The sequence below is a fragment of the Cydia splendana genome, chromosome 6 (assembly GCF_910591565.1).
Source record: "Cydia splendana chromosome 6, ilCydSple1.2, whole genome shotgun sequence".
NCBI classification, from domain to species: Eukaryota; Metazoa; Arthropoda; class Insecta; order Lepidoptera; family Tortricidae; genus Cydia; species Cydia splendana.
In genome coordinates, this window is record NC_085965.1 from 13,980,147 (window position 1) to 14,002,754 (window position 22,608).

The following is a 22,608-nucleotide window of genomic DNA, read 5'->3' on the forward strand; positions in this document are numbered from 1 at the left end:
AGCCCCTGGCTATATTGCATTCGCGTCCTAGATTGCTATCGGATCAGATACAAATAAGCAGTTGCATTGTGATTGGCCGAACCGTTACCCCGAGTGGGCAACTCTCAGTCAATAAAACTTTACAACGGCTGAACATTCTACATCACAATAAGAGACAATCGCATAAATATATTCAACAAAGGAGCGCGTAGGCGTACAATATATTCGTATGAAACGTTTATTTATCAAGCGAGTTTGCCTAAGAAAAGTGTGGGCCCGAGCACGCGCCCGCGTGTTACACAACGACCGGTCCCGGCTAGACCGGCGACTGGTCTAGTCTGGATATGTCCACTACTACATTTAACTAAACAACTTACTCGTGCATATATGTATAGAAGCTGAGTACTCGGAACGGCGGACCTGATTTGCGCTCGCTACTTATACGTACATACAGTTACTGCGTACGATGACTCGATATGTACCTGCAAAAAATAAATCGGCATTGAATGAGGAACATAATTGTTAATCTAGATACAACGAGTTATATTTATTGAGGGCCTAAAATCGGCGCAGGTAACATAGCATAACTCCCGTATGAATATTAAACAAAGATAACGACGGGCTCCAACGATGCCCCGAGGACTCGATCGGCAGACGCTCAATAATACTCGCAGCCAAATGCTAATAACCATTCCACACATTTGCGAGGCTTTTTGAGACGAGCGAATCCGCACGAGACCCAATTATGGCTGTTCCAAAACTTCGTAAATTAGACGAGATGACAGCGCGGAACCAACTGACCGCGACATTCCGAGTCCTGCAACTTCGAAGAATGCCTCATTAAGATGTGCTGCGGCCGCGTTGTCAACGTAATGGGTCACCAAGAGATTTATTCCGCATTTTGAACGAGGCAGATACCGGACAATAAATTCGTTTGAAACGCCTACACACGTTTTATCATTTTACATCTAAAATTATTCATATTCAAGTCTAGGTAACTTGAATATGAATAATGTAAATATTTATCAATTTATGTAAGTAATACGTATTGAAGTAAATTAAAATGCGTTTGAATATAAATGTTATATTTATTATTGGACTCCGTTAGTCCGCATAATCCGATCGGGAGCAATCACGACGGGTTTAAATGCCGATGGCGGTGACTGCGGAGTGCGGACTCGAGTGCTCTGCAAACAATATCTTATTTCAAGTTGTATGGACGCCTGAGCTCGGTTCATAATTTTGCTCATACCAAGCTATTTAACCAGACGTTGTTAATGTAGGTATACTTTCTAGATGATAGATAAAATGAAAAAGGCAACCTTGGTCACATTTTTAAACGGTATTCTAAAACAAGCCCGTCATATCTGGTTTCAGATCGAGATCAATTAAAAGCAGTAAAAGTATCAGCAATCATCTCTCTCACACGTCATTTCTAATTTATCTTTATTAAAACATATTTTACGACATATAATTGGCCCATAAAAAATATTTATTAATATAAATACTAAAAGACAAACAGGAATATAAAACTAAAACTAACTACAATTAAAATAACTAAAACTAAAAATTAAAAATACCTATCAAAATTTGGTGCCCTCGGGAGGGTGCCCAATACGCAGGCAGCGTTCCCGCGCTGGATTGCGATTGAAATTGGCTATTATTATTAATATATTAATGGTCAATGGGATATCTACTCTTGTTGAGTTAGTTTTTTGTGGTATTGTTTAGAAATCGCAAACTCCGACACAATGGCGAGCAGAACGAGCTTTTGTCCATCAACGCGGGCAAATAAAATATTTGGACCGCGCGCCCTCATGTCCTATACAAACAGCCAATACCTTAGACGTGTCCCAGCTTAGTAGATTCGACGGTGTCAAGATACACAGAAAGTTTTACGTAACGTTGTTTAATCAGGTGAAGTAAGGTGTTTCTGTCAATGAGTTCGTGTTAGGCCAATAAAGAGTTGATAACTATGACCCGCAGTGCTTGTGGCATCGAAACGAGTTAAAATTATTAGACAGAGCGCGTCGCGTTATCAGCTAATGGACGGTATTTAGTTACATTAAACAGCCCAGGTTTTCAAACCGAAGACATGACACCTAACCTCTGCACAGTGTACTTTTCTGGCTACTTGGAATGTGTATATGGTTGTCATGCATATAGGAACTGGCCGGTGGCCATGTTTACATAACAAGTTAGACGCCGCCCGCCGCCTACGCTTCTCCTCTCCATTGGACACGTCTGGCTAAATATTAACATCAAACATTCGATAATGTTCCATTGTACCGTCACGCAGGTGCCAACAATCAAGAATTATAATAACACAGGAATGTTTTATTTTGTCCCGGAGTTACAAATCATCGCGATACCTGTCGACGTGATATGTAGTTTTGAGGGTGTTTGTTATGACAAGAGAAATGATAGCATTAAACCATAAATAAAAGGTCATTGCATAAAACCAACGATCCTATATGATCATGATGTGTCATCTACTTCAGTAGTTAGTAAAAGATTAAAAATTAAACTAGTAATGCATACCTATTATGCTCAAATCAATGTAGCTTTTTCTGAAAGGACCAAAATGCATTTAGGAACATGAATAAAAAAACGATCAATACATTTTACTGAGATAGATACTTATACGTCATCACCACTTCCATCCATCCTTTGCCATTAACATGATTTCACTCCTGTCGTCAAAAATAAGATTCCCGGACGTATTAATAAATAAATGAATAAAAATTGGTCATCCATCATCTCGGTGCGCAGTGAATGCTCTTTTTCCCGCTGCCCGTGACGAACTCGTAATGCAATAATGCAATTTTGATTAACAGCGCGCCGCGCAATCAGCTCGATGTAGACATTATGCGAGTCCGCCGAATAAGCACCGACAACTAATGATAATTTATGATAACGTTTGCAAACACCTTGTAGCCGCCTTGCAGGTCAGGATCTCGACGACTCAAATAAAAAGCTTCGATTTGAAGTAAACTATTATAATTTCAATAGGTACTGGTTTTACAAGGGTTCCTTGACTAAACGGTTAAATGTAAAAGTGGTGTGGTAATCGTATGGAGGCTGATGAAAGAGTGATTTGCATAATTTGAATGTCCGAAAATAGTGGTTAAGATTTGGGTGCCTCTAATTGGCCGCGATACATAATATGTGGAGCGCTCCTATTGGTGCTTTAGATTTTTAGAAAAAGCTTCCAAATACTAGCCGAGCCCGACGGCTGCGTTTAGTTACTGTATTATACAAATAAAGGTTGCGTTCGCAACACACCTCCTTAATTATCATTGAGAGCGTTATTATTGCGCTTTAAACGAGTTCTCAGCATAATTTATTAATGTTTAACTATAGCAAGATAATATAATCGTAGGTAAGATGTTAAGCCACCTATCAACTAAACTTGAAACATTGTGGTTTCACAGTTCCGAGCATTATTAAAATCACTTTTATATGAATAAATGTGGATTCGATTCAGTACCAGCCTCTATAGTCGCGTATCATTATAACTATATAAGTGTTGCGTGTTTACATTTTGAGGGTTCTAACATAAATGATCTTTAATCTATCCCATAAATAATGTTTGAAACAAGTTTGAAAGTACCTAGGCAAGGTAACATCCATGTTACTGAAAGTCACAAAAGACGACATGGAAAGTATTATAACAATATTTTAGAAGCAACACGAAACGCCACAGACGTCAGACATGTAGATGTAATGCTTGTTAATGGTTCTTCATACAACCAAATAAACCGACACGATAATAAATAAAAGTCAGCCACAATAGCAACCATGAATTAGTACCTAATAATAAACCATTTTCTGTTAATTGGATTAATAATAACTAGTAGTTCGCCCCGAACTGAGAACTCGCAGTTAACCAAAAATTATTATAGAGCGATTGACTTTGTTGCACCTACTTAGGTATCGTATAGTGGGTCATAAAATAGTAGAAAATAAATGAGAGCACCACTTTCTACGTAACTGTCACGTTTTTGACGTAAAATGCTTACACATGGCAACAATTTAGTATGGACATTTTTGAGTTCCATTTTATTCAATTTCTACTATTTCATGTCGCACTATAGGCTGCAATGGATCAAAAATCGCCTGGATTTATTGCAAGGTCTGTGGAGCCCTTGACTGATAGATTTAAGCAAAGAGTAGTATGTATAATATATAGGACAAAGAGAGCCCTCTCGTGGAATTTTGCATCCATTTTGAAGTGCCATCTGTAATTATTAACCAGAAATATCAACGTCAATATCAGGGGGGAGAGGCATAAATTGCGTCTAAGTATGTTGCGAACGTAAAAATTTTGACTTTGAAGAAAAAGGCTTTAGGATATTTATTAATACACGAAAACAGATTAGATACTTTTAACTTGACTGTTGATGTAAATAAATTACCTATCATACACGGCTGGAATAACACACAATTGACCAGGAAACACAATTACACGCAGCAGGTTGTGAATCTACCCGCCATAATTTTTCTAAATTTTTTGGTAATAAAGTTCTCAGCAACTGTGATGGCGTATAAAAACTTTGTTTCTTTTAACATTGTAAAACTGAAAGTATTTTTATTTATCTGAATTATGTCGTAGTACAGACAATAAATGAGGTGTTTCAATAACAAAACTTCCGTGAGTGACTTGTTTTAGTGACAATCGCCTCCATGGCAACGATGTCCATAAATAATCTGTTCTAACAGATGTTTTTTTGTTTGATCCATGCCTTAGATACAAGATTTTTAAGACGTTCTGACGAATTAAGTGAAGCCATATAAAAAAAAAGTTTAGCGTTGAGTAATATACTAATATAGATGTCGCTATTTTTTCGAATAAAATGCTTTATATACGACTGTCCCTCCCCTGGATTTAAGTCATCATAGAAATCATAGAGATTAAAATAAACTGTATCTGTGCTAAGCCGAAATATTTCCTGTCAAATGTGAAATACCTATATTATGTTTATATTATTTTATTTTTATCTTGCTAATTATTTCAAAAAGGTAAATTTAAAAACGATATTATAAAAGTGCAAACCGAGCACTTTCATTTGATACTATATTCGACCATGTTTTTTGCAAATAAAATGACCAGAATAATTAGCTAGGCCTCTCACAAACAGCTTTTTGGCCTTCTAAGCTCTTCTACCTCAATAATCCCTTAATCGAGCCTGCTCATAATTTAATCACTAAAATATAATGCCCTCAACTGCACGTTTACACACTTTCATTTAAATTAGAACAAATTTACTTAAGTTCTTGAGTATCAAACTATCTTCTGACAGTTCAGCTTAAAAACATCGAAATGCCGGGACGTGCCGCTAGCCAGCCGCGTGATCCAAGTCGAATGTAAGAACTTCGCTTCGCTTCGCTCGCTCGTTCGATAAAAAGAAGTCAAAATTAGGACAAGTTATCCTTGGACGTATTTCTACGAAAGAGTATATATCACCTAATTCACCTACTATTAAAAAAACTGATTTAAATGAACATTTTTAATTCAAATTAGCACTCGTTATACGAGTTTGAATCTCATTAGTGGCTGACTAAATGAAGAATTCCTCTCGCTATAAGGTAGAACTATTCCAAGTAAATGCAATAAATCTACATATGTAGGTATTATTGCGTAACCAGAAATACAACTGTTACACCATTAGGTGTGTAAACAGTAATAAAATGAAAAAACCCAGTCTCTTAATATCCCGACACTACTTTAGAAAGTTTATACTTTAAGAATATATTTGTGTTTTTGATGAGTGAAGTCTGATTTCTGAGTACCTACAGTAAAACTACCGCACATGAATATTCTTAGTAACATAGCTACTTATTTAGAGGTATGCTCACAGAAATGGCTTAGTACGGAGAGTGAGGATTTATTGATTAGGTATTTTGTTAATGGAATGGCTCGTCGAGAAAACAGAATGAACAGTACAGTTCATTCTGTCTGTACCTACTGAACTAAGAAAAGGATAGGGTAAGATAAAATTTCCCCATTGATAGAACGCGCAAAAGGGTGGACAAAAAGATTGATGGTCTGAGAACGACGTGCTCACAAATGATTGTCGCCCTCAATAGAGAACAAGGTTTTCGTAACACGCAAAACGCTCGTAACAGACTTTCACCCGGACAATGGCTCACGACCTGGAGTCACGCAGCTTAGCCCCGCCGCGCACATTGGAGGACCAAGCATCTCTACATGTCTGAAGAGGACTCTCTCTGGTGGTAACTGAGTCTCGAATAAAAAATCTGCGACCTAAAAACTACTTACTAAAAATCTAGTAAGACATTTTGCAAAGAAACAAACACATAAGTCTAACAAGACACTCTTTTTTGGTGTCTACCATCTTGGCTTATTGGGAAATATTTTATTAATTATGAAATTCTACAAATACCTAAACACTCAGATTAGCATCCTAAAATAATCACATAGGTACAATTAATTAATTAAAATGTAATCATCTATTAAATTTAAACAATAGAGAGAACGAGTAGCGCATTATACATATAAAACTGCGGTACACTAAAATAATATAATCGAAAATGTAATTCCAGCCATTTGCGGCGGGCCTTAGAGGCAGTCTTCTCATTTAGCCGACTGGGTCTGATTGATGATGCGAAGAAAGGTCAGTTTCACCTCATGAGCCTTTACATAATCGTGGCCACATAAAATTGCGGAGCTTCCTTCTACTAACGAGCTTTTTGCGCTTACAAACTGACGCTGATTAGTTGCATTAGTAAATGCTATAAGCTATACCTATAAGACAAAAAGTTTTGTTATTTAAGAACATAATTATGGGCCTATCCATCATCATGATATACGATAGTTAACATCTACCTGATCCCAACTCTGTCTCATGATATTCTATTATTTTAGGGTAAAATAAGTGCAAGTAACTAAATCTTATATATTTTAATTGACCCCTATTTAAACAACCCCAATGTCTTTGACTGAGGTGGTCGTCTCGAATTCAAAGCCCGACTAAATTCCACATAAGTGACGCAGCCTTATTTTGACAAGTCATTACCTCACATGGCCACGGAATGCACATAAAGCATTGGTGATATGTGCCGAGGCGCGAACTCTAGGGGTGCAAGGCGTGAACGCTAACGCGGGGCCCAAACACGGAGGTGTGAAAAGGCCTTCGGCTCGGGAGCTAAGCCGCTTACCGGTCCTGGCTATAAATCCTAATGGCCGCCACGGCTTCGCTTACAAGCTAAGCACTTCGATGCTTTAACATCATCAAACTGCCGATATAAAAAATACCAAACTCTTAAAATCGACTGACAGAAATTAATTATTGATGCCTCCTCATTACAACACGATGCAATCAGGTAACATTTTAGACTAAAGTCTAACTATAGGTAATGTGTGTGTTTATGTTGTCTATAGCGTTAGTTCTTCATGCGCAGGATTTTTTTCCTGGAACTGTAAGTGACTAAGGACGCTTTAATACCCGCACAGTAACCATATCTTACGGTGTGGGATGGAGTCCAGTAGTTTTCTTGATCAAGTGAACAAAAGAATTAACAGTTTAAGTCAGATTTGAAATTATTAATGTTTTAAGTTATTTTTGCAAACCTATGGAATAGGTACATTTAAAATCCAACTAACCTTTATATTTTGCCTGTTTATAGGTACTAATGATCTAGGTCTCTACGTTGCAGCTGCAAAATTGCCACCATCTTCAGCAAAAACATGATACCTAAAAACTTAAGGTGTAGGTATTTTTTTTAAACTCGACGTCCGTTGCAGTCCGGTGTCGAATGTCTTCGTTCGGTCAGACCATGTATTCCCAGTGGTTATAAAGCATGGAATCGTACGCTTTGGCCAACCAACATAATAATGACCTCAAGTTGGATGACAACAGTAGGTATGCAGTCGGAAAGCTCACTTACACTAGTTCGGCAAGAACCATCGACTCACTTGCGATCAATAAGCGAATGGAACAACACCTCAGATTGCGTTTCCATCGGGCCAACTCGGTCAAGCACTGGAGCGGAATTAAGATCTTTAACACGAGTCAATGCAAGAGGAAGTCGCGTGTGGCCGCAGGAAGGAATTAATTAATGATCGAATGAATTACAACATGAATTAATTATTAAGCTCTTGATTCTCGGGTGTAACATAAGAGATTTAATGATGCAAGCAAGCAAGCATGCCGTTAAACACATGAGGCAAAAACATAAAGTGTAATTTTTTTTTTTTTTGAGGAAAACTGTTTAGGAATTTGATTACCTAATACCTGCGTCACCAAATGCAACAAACGACTCCAACAAAACAAAAAAGAACGGAAATTAACTAGGCAATCGTGGATAAATAAACTCCATACCGTCTACTCTTGTATAGTATGGACTTAAAGTCGTTTCAATCGCTTTATAATACTCGAACGAGGCACGCACAGGCTACCGTGCTATAATTCTCATATAATCTTTAAGGCCTACCGATAACAACGCTGCAGATCGCCAGACAAACCTCTGTAATTGTGGAACACAGGCAGTTGTCGCTAGTAGAGGTAAGACACCCTATTAAGAACGCGGAGGCCAATTTAACCATTATCGGACAAAATCTCGGCGTACGGTCTGGCTATTGTTGTGTCGCCTCGGTTATGGAGTCGCGCCATGGCGTAAACAAACGGGTTATGCCGCGGGTAAACCTCAGCTTTATGGCATTCCTGTTGCCTGTTCATTTGATATTTCAGAACTACAATGTTTTTTCATGTGACATATGGGAATTACATGCCGTCTATTTAAGTATAGAGCCACAAGAACGAAGGTAATCGGGTAGGTAATATTTATAGAGTACCGTAAAACGGGGTGAGTAGGTTTTGCGGGGAGCTATGGGTTATGAATTATGAATGGGGGAGAAGGATTGAGAGGGGGGTGAGGTGGGTTTTTAAGGCTACTGCTACAAAAATAATGTATTCCAATTTAAAATGGAGCTATATATTCATAATAAAAAAAAATCGATCCAACAATCTTCCAAAATCACCTTTGTATGAAAAACCCTCTCACCCCAAATACGAGGCACTACGGGGTGAGGTGGGTTTTCCTCTTTATCGTCAAAGTTATGAAATGGAACTACCCAAAATAAAATACAAACGTCCGAACCACTTATTATATACACCATTCAGTTTTCACATGTAAAAATAAAATTTTATCGAGGTTTGAAAGTCAAATTTCACCCAACTCACCCCATTTTACGATACCTATAATTGCGTTTCTGGACGAAAGTCAACGAAAGGCTTAAATTGTTAAAATTTATACATATATTACATACCTCTACTAATGGTCAATCAACTCGATACAAGGTACGATAGATAGATAGTCTGATAGTATAATGTTGATAAGTCCTTTACGTCTACCACCAGTTTTTACATTGACATAACGCTCACGTCTACGTAATTTACTTTCTGTACATCTCGCTTGCACTAATATCCGAGTACGAGCGAGATGCATAGAAAGTAAGTAAGTTACGTAAACGTGAGTGTATCTGTCAATGTCAAAACTGGTGGTAGCCGTACTACATGACGATCTTATTTTGAATGAATCGATCGAGTTTCGAATAGAAAAACTTGTTGCATGAGTAATAGGAAAACAACCGTTCGGTTTCCAAATTCGAAGGTAACCCTTTCACCAAATCCGATAACACAAAAACAGGAACAATCGCATAATACGCGAAGGCATCTGAGGCGGTCTACGGCGGGCTCCGTTTTTTACGAGATACATTTCAAGAGTCTGGTTGTATCGAGCTTCCTCTTTGCCTGTCAAACCACCGATAGATACTTAGGGAGCCATTCCGCTAAAGAAATCGCTGCTTGGTTATTTTTTAGCAGTCGAGATTGCAACGAGCTATAAATGGCCGGCGTGGCCTGCGGCGGTTGCCATTTGCAATCGGTTATGGAACGACCGCGAACCTCTTTTTGCATTATAATCGGTCGTACCCGCTCAGACTTTTTTGCCATATCCAGATAAGCGATGATCGTCCTACATGGACTTGAATGCAAAAATATTCGAAGCAGTCATCGCATTATGCAGTGTCCAAAAGGGTCTGCCATAACCAAATAAAAAAAAACAATTTGAGTAAAAATGCACTTGATTACAAACTTTAAATTCACCAGAAAATTCCGGAATACGGCGATTCGTGTAAAGTGGGTTTCTGATGGATGACCGCGCGTTGGACGAGATATTTAGTGTCGGATGCACGAAAGTGCAACATCGCAAGCATCTGCATAGCAAGGCGTCGAGTTACAGGCGGCCCGTGCCGCCTCATTAACGAACCAACTTGGCCAGCAAACGTGATGTGATGTGTCTGCAATATTTTATTATTCATAATATATTGTGTTACACCATTGCGAAATATGATGCCACAAAAATGTGTAAACATTTAACGTTCTTAAAAATGCGCTACGGTCGTGACTTTCAAATGTATTATTTGAATCACTTTCGTAGATGTGTTGGGGTTATAATATTGTGTAAGTATTGTAATTTGACAGCGAGCGAGGAAATTGTGGGCGATTAAGATGCAGCGCGTGCGCCGCGGGTCGCTCCGATAATAAAGGACCAGCCCATGCATTATTCAAAGGGTCCTGGTGATCTAGAAACAAACATTTCGGGCCTAAGGACAGGTATCCGGAGATTTGGCCTTGAAACCGACTTGCCAGACGAAGAAAGCTGGTACATAATTATGGTAGAAAGTCTCGTCTTGACTGTAAGTCTAATGAAATCACAGGTACTCACAACGAGAAAACACAGAACTTAGCAACATAGCAAACATAGTACTTAACTATTCAATAAAATTATTATAAACATCTACGATTATCAAACTACACAACGGGACTTAATCGCGTATTGAAGTTTTAAGATTTACCTCCGACGTTTCGAGGACGGCGTTGTCCCCGTGGTCTCGGAGAAGACTGGCTCAAGTTGACATCAACATCTTCTAGCCGCGCGAGTTGTGTAGTTTGATAATGTTTAATAATCGTGAAAGTTTAAATCAGTGTTTAACATCTACGATATCTATTAGTGAATAGTATAGTTTATAGTTATAAATTTATAACTGAACAAAACATAGGTACTTAAGTAACCGGAAAACACGTAAAGTAAAATTCCCAATTCCTACCTATTCAAATCATAAATACAAAGGCCATTAAAATAATGACTGACTCCATACGGATTCATAGATTAGTTTTATCTCTTCCATACATACATAACCATAACCATATTATAACCACATGTCATACGTAGGGGTCTATTAAACGTTAGAACCATTGATTAGAGCTATACTAAATCATAATTTGCCGGTCGGTCCAGCTACATTTACAGAACAGTTATCGCCACTGTAATTAACGTAGAGGCCGAAAGCCGAACGATCGGCCGGCCGACTCCGGGAACAAATTAAAAAAATAAACACCTAGCGACACAAAGAACGCCTTCATATGACCTGGCGCGCCGACACAATGCCGACCTACAATTCGCTGTTAATTAGTTTGGTTTCATTCAAAGAACACCAAATACGGGACTCGAAGAACAATGATCCTCTTTCATGCGCTCCGAGAAGTTACAGTACTGATAAATGAAAAGCCTGACGTTAGAATAGTTGACAAGGACTGGGTAGGTATCACAGAGACGCTTTGTTTCATAAGGCTATCAATTTAAATCGCTTGGATCTAGGCCACAGTCATTACACCAATCAACGCCAAAAAAGCTGTTGAGTGTTGATGTTCTTTAGCGGCACGGCATTCAAACAATAAATTAATGTCGGGTAAGACACATCACTTAACGCGAAGTTTGTTGAAGTAAGATAATGTAAGTGGACACATGGCCGTACGGCACGGCAGTACAAGCATTAGGTTACCCTTCAGTTACGACGTGATTGGAGCCGAGAGCGCGTCGTAAAAATATTTCCAAGTACACATGCAACGACAGGAAAGATGATAGCAATGGTGGGCGCAGTGAAGTGTCTTGGGAACGTCCATGGAATGAAATATAATAGTTATTGTTGGACCGTCATAAAAACCCCCATTATTATCAAACGAATCAAACGATTAGCATTATAAAAGCCATTGTTTCTCAACCCGCAAAATGCGTGTTGTATTGAAAGTAGTAGTACGCACCTAAACATAATTTCAATATGATGAGCTCAATAGATAGGCCTCAAGGCGGGCGTTTCGGACGGAACACGTGTCGCTGATTGCCCTCAATTGGCGAGCGAATAAAAACAATCGTGTAAAAATAGCCGTGATTTCATCCCGCAACATGTGACGGTTGTTTTCCCTTAGTGAGGAGTGTGGTGTTCCCACAGGCCATGTGAAATTGCCTGCCAACTCGGTCCCAGGCGGTGCCGAATCCTACTCTGAATCACTAATGTTATTAATGAAGTGCGGCTGTGGAGTAAGGCACGCAACTTCTTCCGAGAACCGTGAATCGTAAACATTCGCATTAGCTCTAAGTATTACTTGTACCTACGGGGTACTGGGAACGCCATATGGTCAGCGGGCTAGGCGCAATCCGGCTGATGCGTTATCGCGTGTGAAGTGACTCCACGTCGAGATAGTGGCATCCGCACGCGGTCACGATATATGGGTCAAATTCAGGAAGTAAAACCGCAAATATGCTTTTGGTTAATTAGGCACTTGCATGCAATAATTTTATTACAGACGGGCACTTTTGTGAATACGTAATAAGCCTTGTTTATGTCGAAACATAAAAATTAAATAGGTCACTATCGCACACCACGCTCGACTACTTCCGTTGCTTGGTTTTAATAACAAGATGGGTCAGGTTCAGATGTCTTTAATTAAAAGTTTCACGCAATTATAATAAAATATTTTGACATTTTTATTTACTAACATACAGGTAATAGCATACTTGTAGCTAGCTGAATTACATACTTAAAGAAATTACTCATAAGTAGAGGTCATTAAATACTACATACGTAGAATAGTTTTGAAATAAGTACCTACATACGTAGGTAGGTACTTAATCTGACCTCAACGGCTGAATTGACACTGAACAAATTAAAAGTATCACGCACTTTGTTACGCTACAAGTATGTATATTATTTGTTACACTACGAGTACAAGTATTATTATGTATGTATATATTTGCATCTCACATTTTGCTTAGTAAGAGTGTCGCAATCTCGCAATGTACATTAGACCAATAAATTAGACAGATGGAATACCAACTTTAGTAAATAAAAACCGGCTAAGTGCGAGTCGGACTCTAGTTCTAAGGGTTCCGTACATTACCCAATTTTTAATAATCTATTTTTAATATGTGAAACGCGAGTGTATTGCCTTTAAAAAACCCGTGGGGGTCGGATCAAAAACTAAGTAATCGAACGAGCGAGCGAAGCGAAGTTCTTACATTCGACTTGGGACACGTGGCTGGCTAGGGGCACGTCCCGGCATTTCGATGTTTTTAAGCTGAACTATCAGAGGATAGTTTGATACTCAAGAACTTAAGTAAATTTGTTCTAATTTAAATTAAATTGGGTAGACGTGTAGTTGAGGGCATTATATTTTAGTCATTAAATTATGAGCTGGCTCGATCAAGGGGTTATTGAGCTAGAAGAGCTTAGAAGGCTAAAAAGCTATTTATGAGGGGTCTTGCTATTTTGGTCATATTTTTGCAAGAAAGTATGGTCAAGTTTGGTATCAAATGAAAGTGCTCGGCTTGCACTTTTATAATATCGTTTTTAAATTTACCATTTTGAAATAATTAGCAAGATAAAAATAAACATAATATAGGTATTTGACATTTGACAGGAAATATTTCGGCTTACCACAGATTCAGTATAGTTAAGGGCTCCACAGACCTTGTAATATATCCAGTATATCCACGTGATTTTTGATCCATTGCCGCCTATAGTGGGACATAAAATAGTAGAAATTAAATAAAATGGAACTCTAAAATTTCCATATTATAGTCGGTCAAATAAGTTTGTCAGAAGAAAAAGGCGCGATATTCAAATTTTTCTATGGGACGATCACCCTTCACGCCTACTATTTTTAGCCGCTTTTTTCTACTGACGGAAATGGCTTGACAGACTATAAATTGTTGCCATGTGTAAGCATTTTACGTCAAAAATGTGACAGCTACGTAGAAAGTGGCGCCCTCGTTTATTAACCGACATCCAAATCTCAAAAAGAGGAGATTCGATTGTGATTTTTTTTACGTTTGTTACTCCATATCTCCGTCATTACTGGGGGGCGATTTTTGAAATTCGATCGCTCGATTTCGTCACTCGAAAATCGGTGGAAAACGGCGAAATGCTAATTTTTAAAATACGAGCTATAGAAATTTGGAATCGAGTGGTATTGACCACTCGTTTTCAATTCTATTAGTAGAATTTAAATGCCTAGTAGCGGAGATATTATTGAACGAAATGCACGAAATCGAGCGGTCGAATTTCAAAAATCGGCCCCCATGACCGCTTTTGAAAATATTTTTTTTGATTGTATGTATATGCATACAGAATACAGATTGGTCCCGTTTTTGTCAAAACCCAGTTCTGATGATGGGATACATGAGGAATCGAGGGAACTCCTCAAATCTTAAAGGCATACATATAGTGATTTATGTGTTTTATAAACAAATCAAGCATACACATTCAAAAAAGTGACATTTGACGAAGTGGAACTGCTGATGATGATCAGAACGGAACTCTTCAACGAAGCATAGTTCACGTTTGGCGATTTGTCCTCTTCGTTATGTTTGTTAAGCAAGTTAAGTTTTTAAGCCACATTTTTGTCAAGCTCGAGGTCTGATGATGGTATCCATGAGGAATCGAGGGAACTCCTCAAATTTTAAAGGCATGCGTAGGTATAGAGATTTGTGTATTTTCATCAGAAAATCAAGAATTTACATTAAAAACTGTCGCATTTGATGAAGCGGAACTGCTGATGATGATCAGAACAGAATTCTTCAATGACTACACGTTTGGCGATTTCGAATTTCGATTTTGACGGAGCTGGCCCTGGAGCCAGACCTGACCCGGATCCGGGCTCTTATCTGGACCTGAACCCGGACTTGGACCCGGACTTGGACCTTGACTTGGACCTGGACCAAGACCTAGACCTGGACCTGGTCCTGGACCCGGAACTAGACTCGGACCTGGACTCGGACCTTGACCCGGAAAACCACTGATACCTAAGCTAAATAAACCACTAGGCTTACCTACCATAAAATGTAGGTATAAAGTATAATGATGCCAAACTTACTAGCCCCTCCCGCTCAAACCCCCGTACACCGCACCGCACGCGCCGTTAAGTGGGTTAGGTTAGGTTTGAACTGCGATCCTCACAGAACCGAAAAAAGGTGGGTTAGGTTAGATTAGAACTGCGAGCCTTACAGAAACGAAATGCTACTTAGAAAAGTGGTTTTGGTTAGGTTCGAACTGCAATCCTCACAGAACCGAACTGCTATCAGAGAATTGGGTTCGTGAGGCTAAAACTGCGACCCTTAGAGAAACGAAATGCTACCTACTAGAAAAGCGGGTGGTTTTACCTCCTTTTCTACATAGTGCATCATCTATGTACAAGAAGTCGGTTTTTTTTTTCTTGAAATTATTTTCTACTATTTTATGTCGAACTATACGAGTAAGTAGTGGTGCAACAAAGTCAATCGCTCTATATAATTTTTGGCAAACCGCGAGTTCTCAGTTCGGGGCGAACTAATTATATATTTGTTTCAATATTTAAGACCCAGTAGTTTCGGGAATAAAGGGGGGGAATGGTAATTAATTTTTTGGCTATTTTCTTAAATAACTTCTAAACTATTTATTTTAAAATTACAAAAAATATATATTTGAGATTCTCAAAATGAACTCTTTCATTTGATATGTAACACGATATAGTTAAAAAACATTATTTTTTAATTTTCTCATGTACCCCCCAATAGTGGCCTCCATTGAGGCCTCCATGTTTAAAATTCATTTGTTTACGTAAGATGTCCATCTTTGGGTAACAAATTTACATATGTGTACCAAATTTCAACTTAATTGGTCCAGTACTTTTGGAGAAAATGCGCTGTGACAGACGGATAGACAGACAGACAGACGCACGAGTGATCCTATAAGGGTTCCGTTTTTTCCTTTTGACGTAACGAAACCCTAAAAATTACAAAATATTTGTATAAATTTACATAAGTACCTACAACTTCACGAAAATAAATTTAGAACGTTACATAGAAGCGATTGATAACACAGATTGCATTCAAATTTTGTTAGTCATGGGTTGTCCCCGCATTATCTTTTGAAAGGCTGCCCCATTGTTCCTTAAAAGCTATTGTCACAATTGGCGCCACTTTAAAACTAGATAAGTGCACCCTACTTGTACCTAGTCACAGACACAAAAATGCTTTGCATTCTTAACAAGACGGATGCGATAAGGAAAGTAATTTATTAATTAGTGTAGCCAGTGTAGGTACTTAATTCATTGTTTTGTTGGAACAACGTCATGAAATGTAACATCCGTCGTATTGCATCCTATGCACATGCAGCGCGGGGGACATTTAATGAGCTAGTTGCAATGTTTCCCATACAATTGCGTCACAGTGATGACGACTGAACATCACATTCATCACAGTAGGCTGTTATTTAATTTATACCATCAATTTATGAGTTATGAAAAGCAAAAAAATATGACTAAGTGAGGCCGAATTTAACCGAATTTTTTATCTATTTTTTTTATAGTTGGCTCTATACTTGCAATTTTATAAGAAAGGGTGAGTTCCGGAAGTATATTTCTGTACGCTGATTTGTAATATTGTTTGTTAATGTGTAATATAATAATTTAATAATAAATTAATGCTTCGATTTGGTTAGATATTTATTCAAAGTTTAAGAGTTAAAAAGAAATGTACGCCAAGGATATTACAGGTACGATATTTAGTCTTTTAGTACAGTCAGAAATATAACATTAATATTTTTCTGATTAATCGAGATCACGATGTATTAAGTTCAAACATGTTTCCCCAACATTTCTGATGAAATAAGCAGCCCACTGTACTCACTGTACCCTCAGCACGAGGCAATCTGTATCAATCAGTCTACATCGTGCGAACGCGTTATAATCGGAGAGGATATTATAATAAACAGACGGTCCCCTCGTTGTCCCGCCCTCCCTAATAAATATTAATACTCGAACTTGAATGCCTCAATGCTTTATTCCTATCACTTCCCAAGCATTGCAATCGTAAGCGAACCACTGTGAGCGTAACCGCGTGAACTGTAATAACTAATTGCATTCGGAGAGCTCACAATTGTACGGCCATCGGAAGCGATCTCTCTGAAAGCAACGGGAATCATGAACCAGGCCATGCTGGTCCATTGACACTCAATTTTCCTTTTTGCGGCTTACGGAGATGTCTTCTTCGTACATTGTTCTTGTGCTCGGTGATTAGCATCTTAAGGTCATTAAGAGGACCATTACGGGCTTTTAAATAACTCTATTGAGGATTTTCTATATAGGGTTGAAATGTTAGGTAAACTTTATAACTAATTACATTTAAAAGATAAATTAAATATATACTTACATTAATAAATCAGAACTATCAGTGTGTAATTTCTCTAAACTTCACTTCAAATTTAAGTACCATTATCACCAAAACTTTGAATAACACAATACATAAAACCTTTAATATTAAAGTATTGTCCTTTTTCAGGAACATGGCACATCACTTCATCCGCTTTTGAAGTAGCTCTCTCTAACCAACACGAAAATACATTATTATGAAGTTTTTAGTAGAACCTAACTGAGAGCTGAAAGGCATGGAAAGACAAAAGCTTAAAGATTTCCTGTTCGCCGCGAAAGTGGTACTTTTGTGAGGTGTCCTTTACTTCTGCTTATCGCATCAATAAAGTTAATGGGCAAGGGGTGTTCCATAAGTCCCTCGCCGGAAGGGTCACGTGTCAAACAGCGAGGGCTGACGAGAACACTACCCTCCCACGTTTCCCACGCCACCCCAATGGAAACCTCACTTGTTGATTTTGTTCCGTACCCTATAGAATGTTTCCGGATACTCTATACAACAATTACAGCTATTTATTGTTTTATTGTTACGACTTGTTGATATTTTTGAATGGGAAAAATGAAGTCACGTTCGTGATCTTTGTTGAATATTGTCTTGAACTAAAAATCGTGATGGATTTTAAGAGTGCATTGTTAACTAAAAAAGTACCTACGTACTACGTCTAGGTGCTTTATTGTAACCTTCCTACCTCTAGCAAAAAGCAAGACGTAGCTATTATTAACAAAAATAACTAATTTTCTTCAAATAGGAATTATGTACCGTAAAACGGGGTGAAAAGACACGATTTTCAACTTCAACGACGATTTTCGCCAATAATCCAAATGATAAAAGTAATAATTTTGATATCATTTTTTGAGTCTTGGTTAGTTCTTCAATTTTGCATTTGTGAAATAAATTTTTACCTACCCAATTCAGAGAAAATCAAAGAAAACTACCTGTTTTCTCCATATCCTTAAAACGGGGTCGATAGACACAAGAAAGGGGTGAATAGAAATATTAAGTTTTAGCTGTCATATAGGCATCGAATTTGGTCATTATATGTGGATACTCTATTGGCAAATGGTATATATATCTGTTAAACAGCTATTTAACACAAAATTATTTTTTCGTGTCTTTTAACCCCCAAGGCGTGTCTTTACACCCCTTTGTTGTATCTAATCACCCCCTATGGCGTAACTGTTCACCCCATATGCGTGTCCACTGACCCCTTTATCACGTAAATTTGCTTGTTATTGTTTTTTTGCAAAAAAATGCTTTATTATAGAGAAAATTAGTGATATTATTTATTATTTAGGTACTACAGATACTATATTAAGTTCTTTTGGTATCAATGTAGAGAATAAATAGTCTACTTTATACGCATTCCAAAAAATCTAATTTTAGAGATGTACGTTTTTAAATATAACAACTTGAAAGAAAAAGTTCAAAATTTCTCTATTCACCCCGCGATTTCTGTTCACCCCGTTTTACGGTAGGTATTCTTAATTTGTTAAGGTCACCTCTTGCGATTTTCCGCATACCTATCTAAACATAGTAGGTACTTAGTCAAAGTCAGAAAGGTTCTTGAAGGTGTTTTCTTATACATTCCCTCCTATTTAATACATTTTCCAGTAGGAAGAGATTTTTTTGCTCTCTTCCCTTCACGAATATTAAGCAAATTTTATTACGTATAGTCTGCATCTTTAGGTATTTCAATAAAAGTAAACAAACAATTTGTAAATTTTCAGGTAGTTATAACATGGTTATAACATTAATTATTGGTTAACCGACCAAATACAAAACCGCCTAGATCAGTCACTGAAACTGAACGACCTGACTTTAACCTACATTATTTTGATCATGTAATGTTTTCATCTACCCTCAACTGGCTTAAGGAGCCATTTGAGGGTAGATTTTGTTTACTTTTATTTAAATACCTAAAGATACAGAGTATAGGTATGGTGGCATGTTTCATTTATGTTAACTATTTCAATAAAAAAACGTTTATATATACGTACCTAACTATATTTCAACCAATGAATTAGACTTTATACCTATCACAATGTATTGTTAAGTCCAAATCGCCGTATGTGGAAGGAAAAAACACAAAACACCATCAATTTGATGTTAATGTAAAACAGACACGCGATATTAAAGGAATATTTATGCGCTAGCGAAGATTTTTAACAAATTGCTTGGCATTTGCTAAATTCTGCCCTCAGGTGTGCCTCCTACACACATTTGTGGGGTAGTACGAATTCTTGTAACAAATTAGAACGGTTCTTGTGAAACATATGTGATATTTAGGAGTTTTTTTTAATAATAATGTCCTATTAAATAAGATAATATAAGTTTGAGTGATTTGTTTCTTAGATTTACCTACTTATTTAGTGTTTATTTATTATTTAAACAAGAATTATAAATACAAAGAGTAAAACTAACGCTCTGCAGGCTTCTTCTGCCCCACGGAGTTCAGTTCAACGCAAGCACGGGGCAACGTAAAAAGAAAAGTTGGTTTACTACTACTACTAATACCATGACATTTTTATTTGGTAGATTTGTGTATATTTGTCCATACTTTATGAAACATTAATCTTGCTCATTTCACTTGTTGGTAACACGATGTTTGCATGGAATGTTTTTTTCTGCTTCTCCAGGGCCCGTCAAGCGATCCTATCTCGGTGTTCCTTGTAAGTTATCCAAACTATTAAATTCCTCAAGTGATTTTCTAGGAGACGTGTTCATCTATCTCATCCTGAAATTCTGAATACGCTTTCAAGGTAACATACGCATTCACATTATGTACAGTCAAATGTTAAAATATGGGTGTAGACAACTTACTCAAAAATATGTCCCATAGTCCCTAATTCGCTGGCATAAGAGCTATGAGACATACCTATTTTTGAGATGATTTGTGCACCCATATTTTTACACTTGACTGTACAGCACAACAGTAACTATTCGTATGTTTATTTGTTAATCAAAAGACCAAGCAATTGTAAGAGCCGATCAATACATTATAAGATACATAATATTGTATTTACTACAATGTTGATTCAAAGCAAACGTTTATCCAATTAATCCTAGTCACAAAAAGTTTTTAAGAGTCATAAAACGTTGTCAGATTTAATTATGAATAATTGTCATAGTTATATCATTTCGAACATACCTGCCATTCCAGTCGCAATGATCACCCATCATCCCCGCCTCCGCACCAAAAATCAGGCCCAAGACAACTGTCCAAAACACGGACCTCAATTCCATTTTGAGGAGACAAATCAAACCACTCTTCGAAATTAACCTAACAATTGTCACATCACTTGAAGATAATCCATTAGGTTAATTCCATAGTTTATAATAGTTCGAAAGAAACCGTCACAAAATAAACAAGCCTCGATTTACGCGCGAAGCGGCACGACGAGTGTGCACCCGCTCGAATACTACCATACTAAAGAAAAAAGAAATGAAGCAACCCGCGCTTAACAGCGAAGTGAGAAAGAGACCTTAATGATTATCGTACTGAGAGCGAAAGAGATAGCTACAAAACCTGTGCTTGTGGTCATTGTTAGAGCGGTGTAGAATGTAATAACGATATTGTTATCCCCTTCCAACTAGAGAAAATTAAGGATTTTCAATTCGAAACCTTATTTTATAGTTGCTACGGTTTATATTCATATGAACTCCTATATTCAATGTTGGCGGGAAAACTTTTGTATAACTTTATTTTAGCAAGGGTGTTTTTACGTGTTTGATAATGGTGATAAGATTGCGCAAGCTCGGTTTGTTTGTCGGCGAGTAAGTAATTAAACTAGCAAAAAGCAGAGCTTTGTAAGGGCTCGCGGAATTTTTCTACCTATATAGTTATAATTACTAAGGTAGTTTTTTAATAAGAGATTCATCTTAAAAAACCGGACAAGTGCGAGTCGGACTCGCCCGCCGAGGGTCCCGTACAAATTTAACGTATTTATTAATTTATTTACAAAAAAAATAGTTTTCAAATATTTTCCCAGTACTTGTAGTGACGATATTACTTGCCAAATTTCATAGTTCTAGAAATTCTAGATCAACGGGAATTACCATACTTAAGGGGGCCCACAGATTACCAGTTCGCCGGACGATATCAACCTGTCAGTTGTTCGGAGCTGTCAAATTTTGCGTTTTACTGACCGGCTGATATCGTCCGGCGAAGTCCGTCAGTGGGCCCCTTTATAAGTACATTTTGATTCCTTTGATAGTTTCGAAATATATTTTTTTTGCGGCATAAACGGCCGTATCTTTTTTCCGATCACTTACAACTCTTAGAAGTTTAAATTTTTCACTTTTAGGACCTAAGTTATGCTTTTAATTTCAACTCGATACATCCACGCGTTCCCGAGATAAAAGGTCTGTAGACAGACGGACGGACAAAAAAAGTGATCCTATAAGGGTTCCGTATTTTTCCTTTTGAGGTACGGAACTCTAAAAATGATATGATATGATATAAGGAAATAATTAATACCCCAAATCATTTTGTATTATATTATATCAAGAGTGTTTGTATTATATTATATCAATAGGTACTTATATTTAATAGTTTAACTCCGAGCAAGCCTTACAAATGTCCGGAGCACCTATAGTTTCTTGACCGGTAGACATGAATATGGGCGTAGCGATGTGACAACCCCAGCTAGGGTTGCCAGATCGAAAGGCGCTATTATCGGGAAACAATATCAATTTTTCGGGATTTTGGGACTTAAGTCGGGAAAAAAAATTAGAAATGCCACGATTGCCACGATGCCATGATTCGGCAACTATTCGGTATTCGGCCTATTCGGACACTTTGCCCAATATTCGGTATTCGGCCGAATGTTGCCTACTATTCGGCCGAATACCGAATATCTGTTGCATCTACCTAAAAAGAAAAATTACAAAAAGAATTACCAGAAACTAGGTATATTTAATATTTAAAATGTATTCTTGGAAAGTAGTTAAATACGAAGGCACGTTTTTGAGAATTTATCGATTACAAAATATTTTATTTTTATCATGGGTCTGATTTGATTGACTCTAATATACATTCATTAATTCTGTTCAACATAAAAATATATATTAGCAAACGTA

At 37.5% G+C, this 22,608-nt stretch overlaps 1 protein-coding gene across 1 annotated transcript in view; it reads right to left on the reverse strand.

Moving 5' to 3' along the window:
* The window catches only part of LOC134791734 (meteorin-like protein), a 57,139-nt gene extending 35,955 nt beyond the window's left edge, over positions 1 to 21,184 (reverse strand). Inside the window, exon 1 of the mRNA XM_063762865.1 lies at positions 20,678 to 21,184. Within this exon, the coding sequence (XP_063618935.1) occupies positions 20,678 to 20,772 (95 nt within the window). The 5' untranslated portion in view covers positions 20,773 to 21,184. The remainder of the gene's footprint in view (positions 1 to 20,677) is intronic.
* Between the last annotated feature and the right edge of the window lie 1,424 nt (positions 21,185 to 22,608).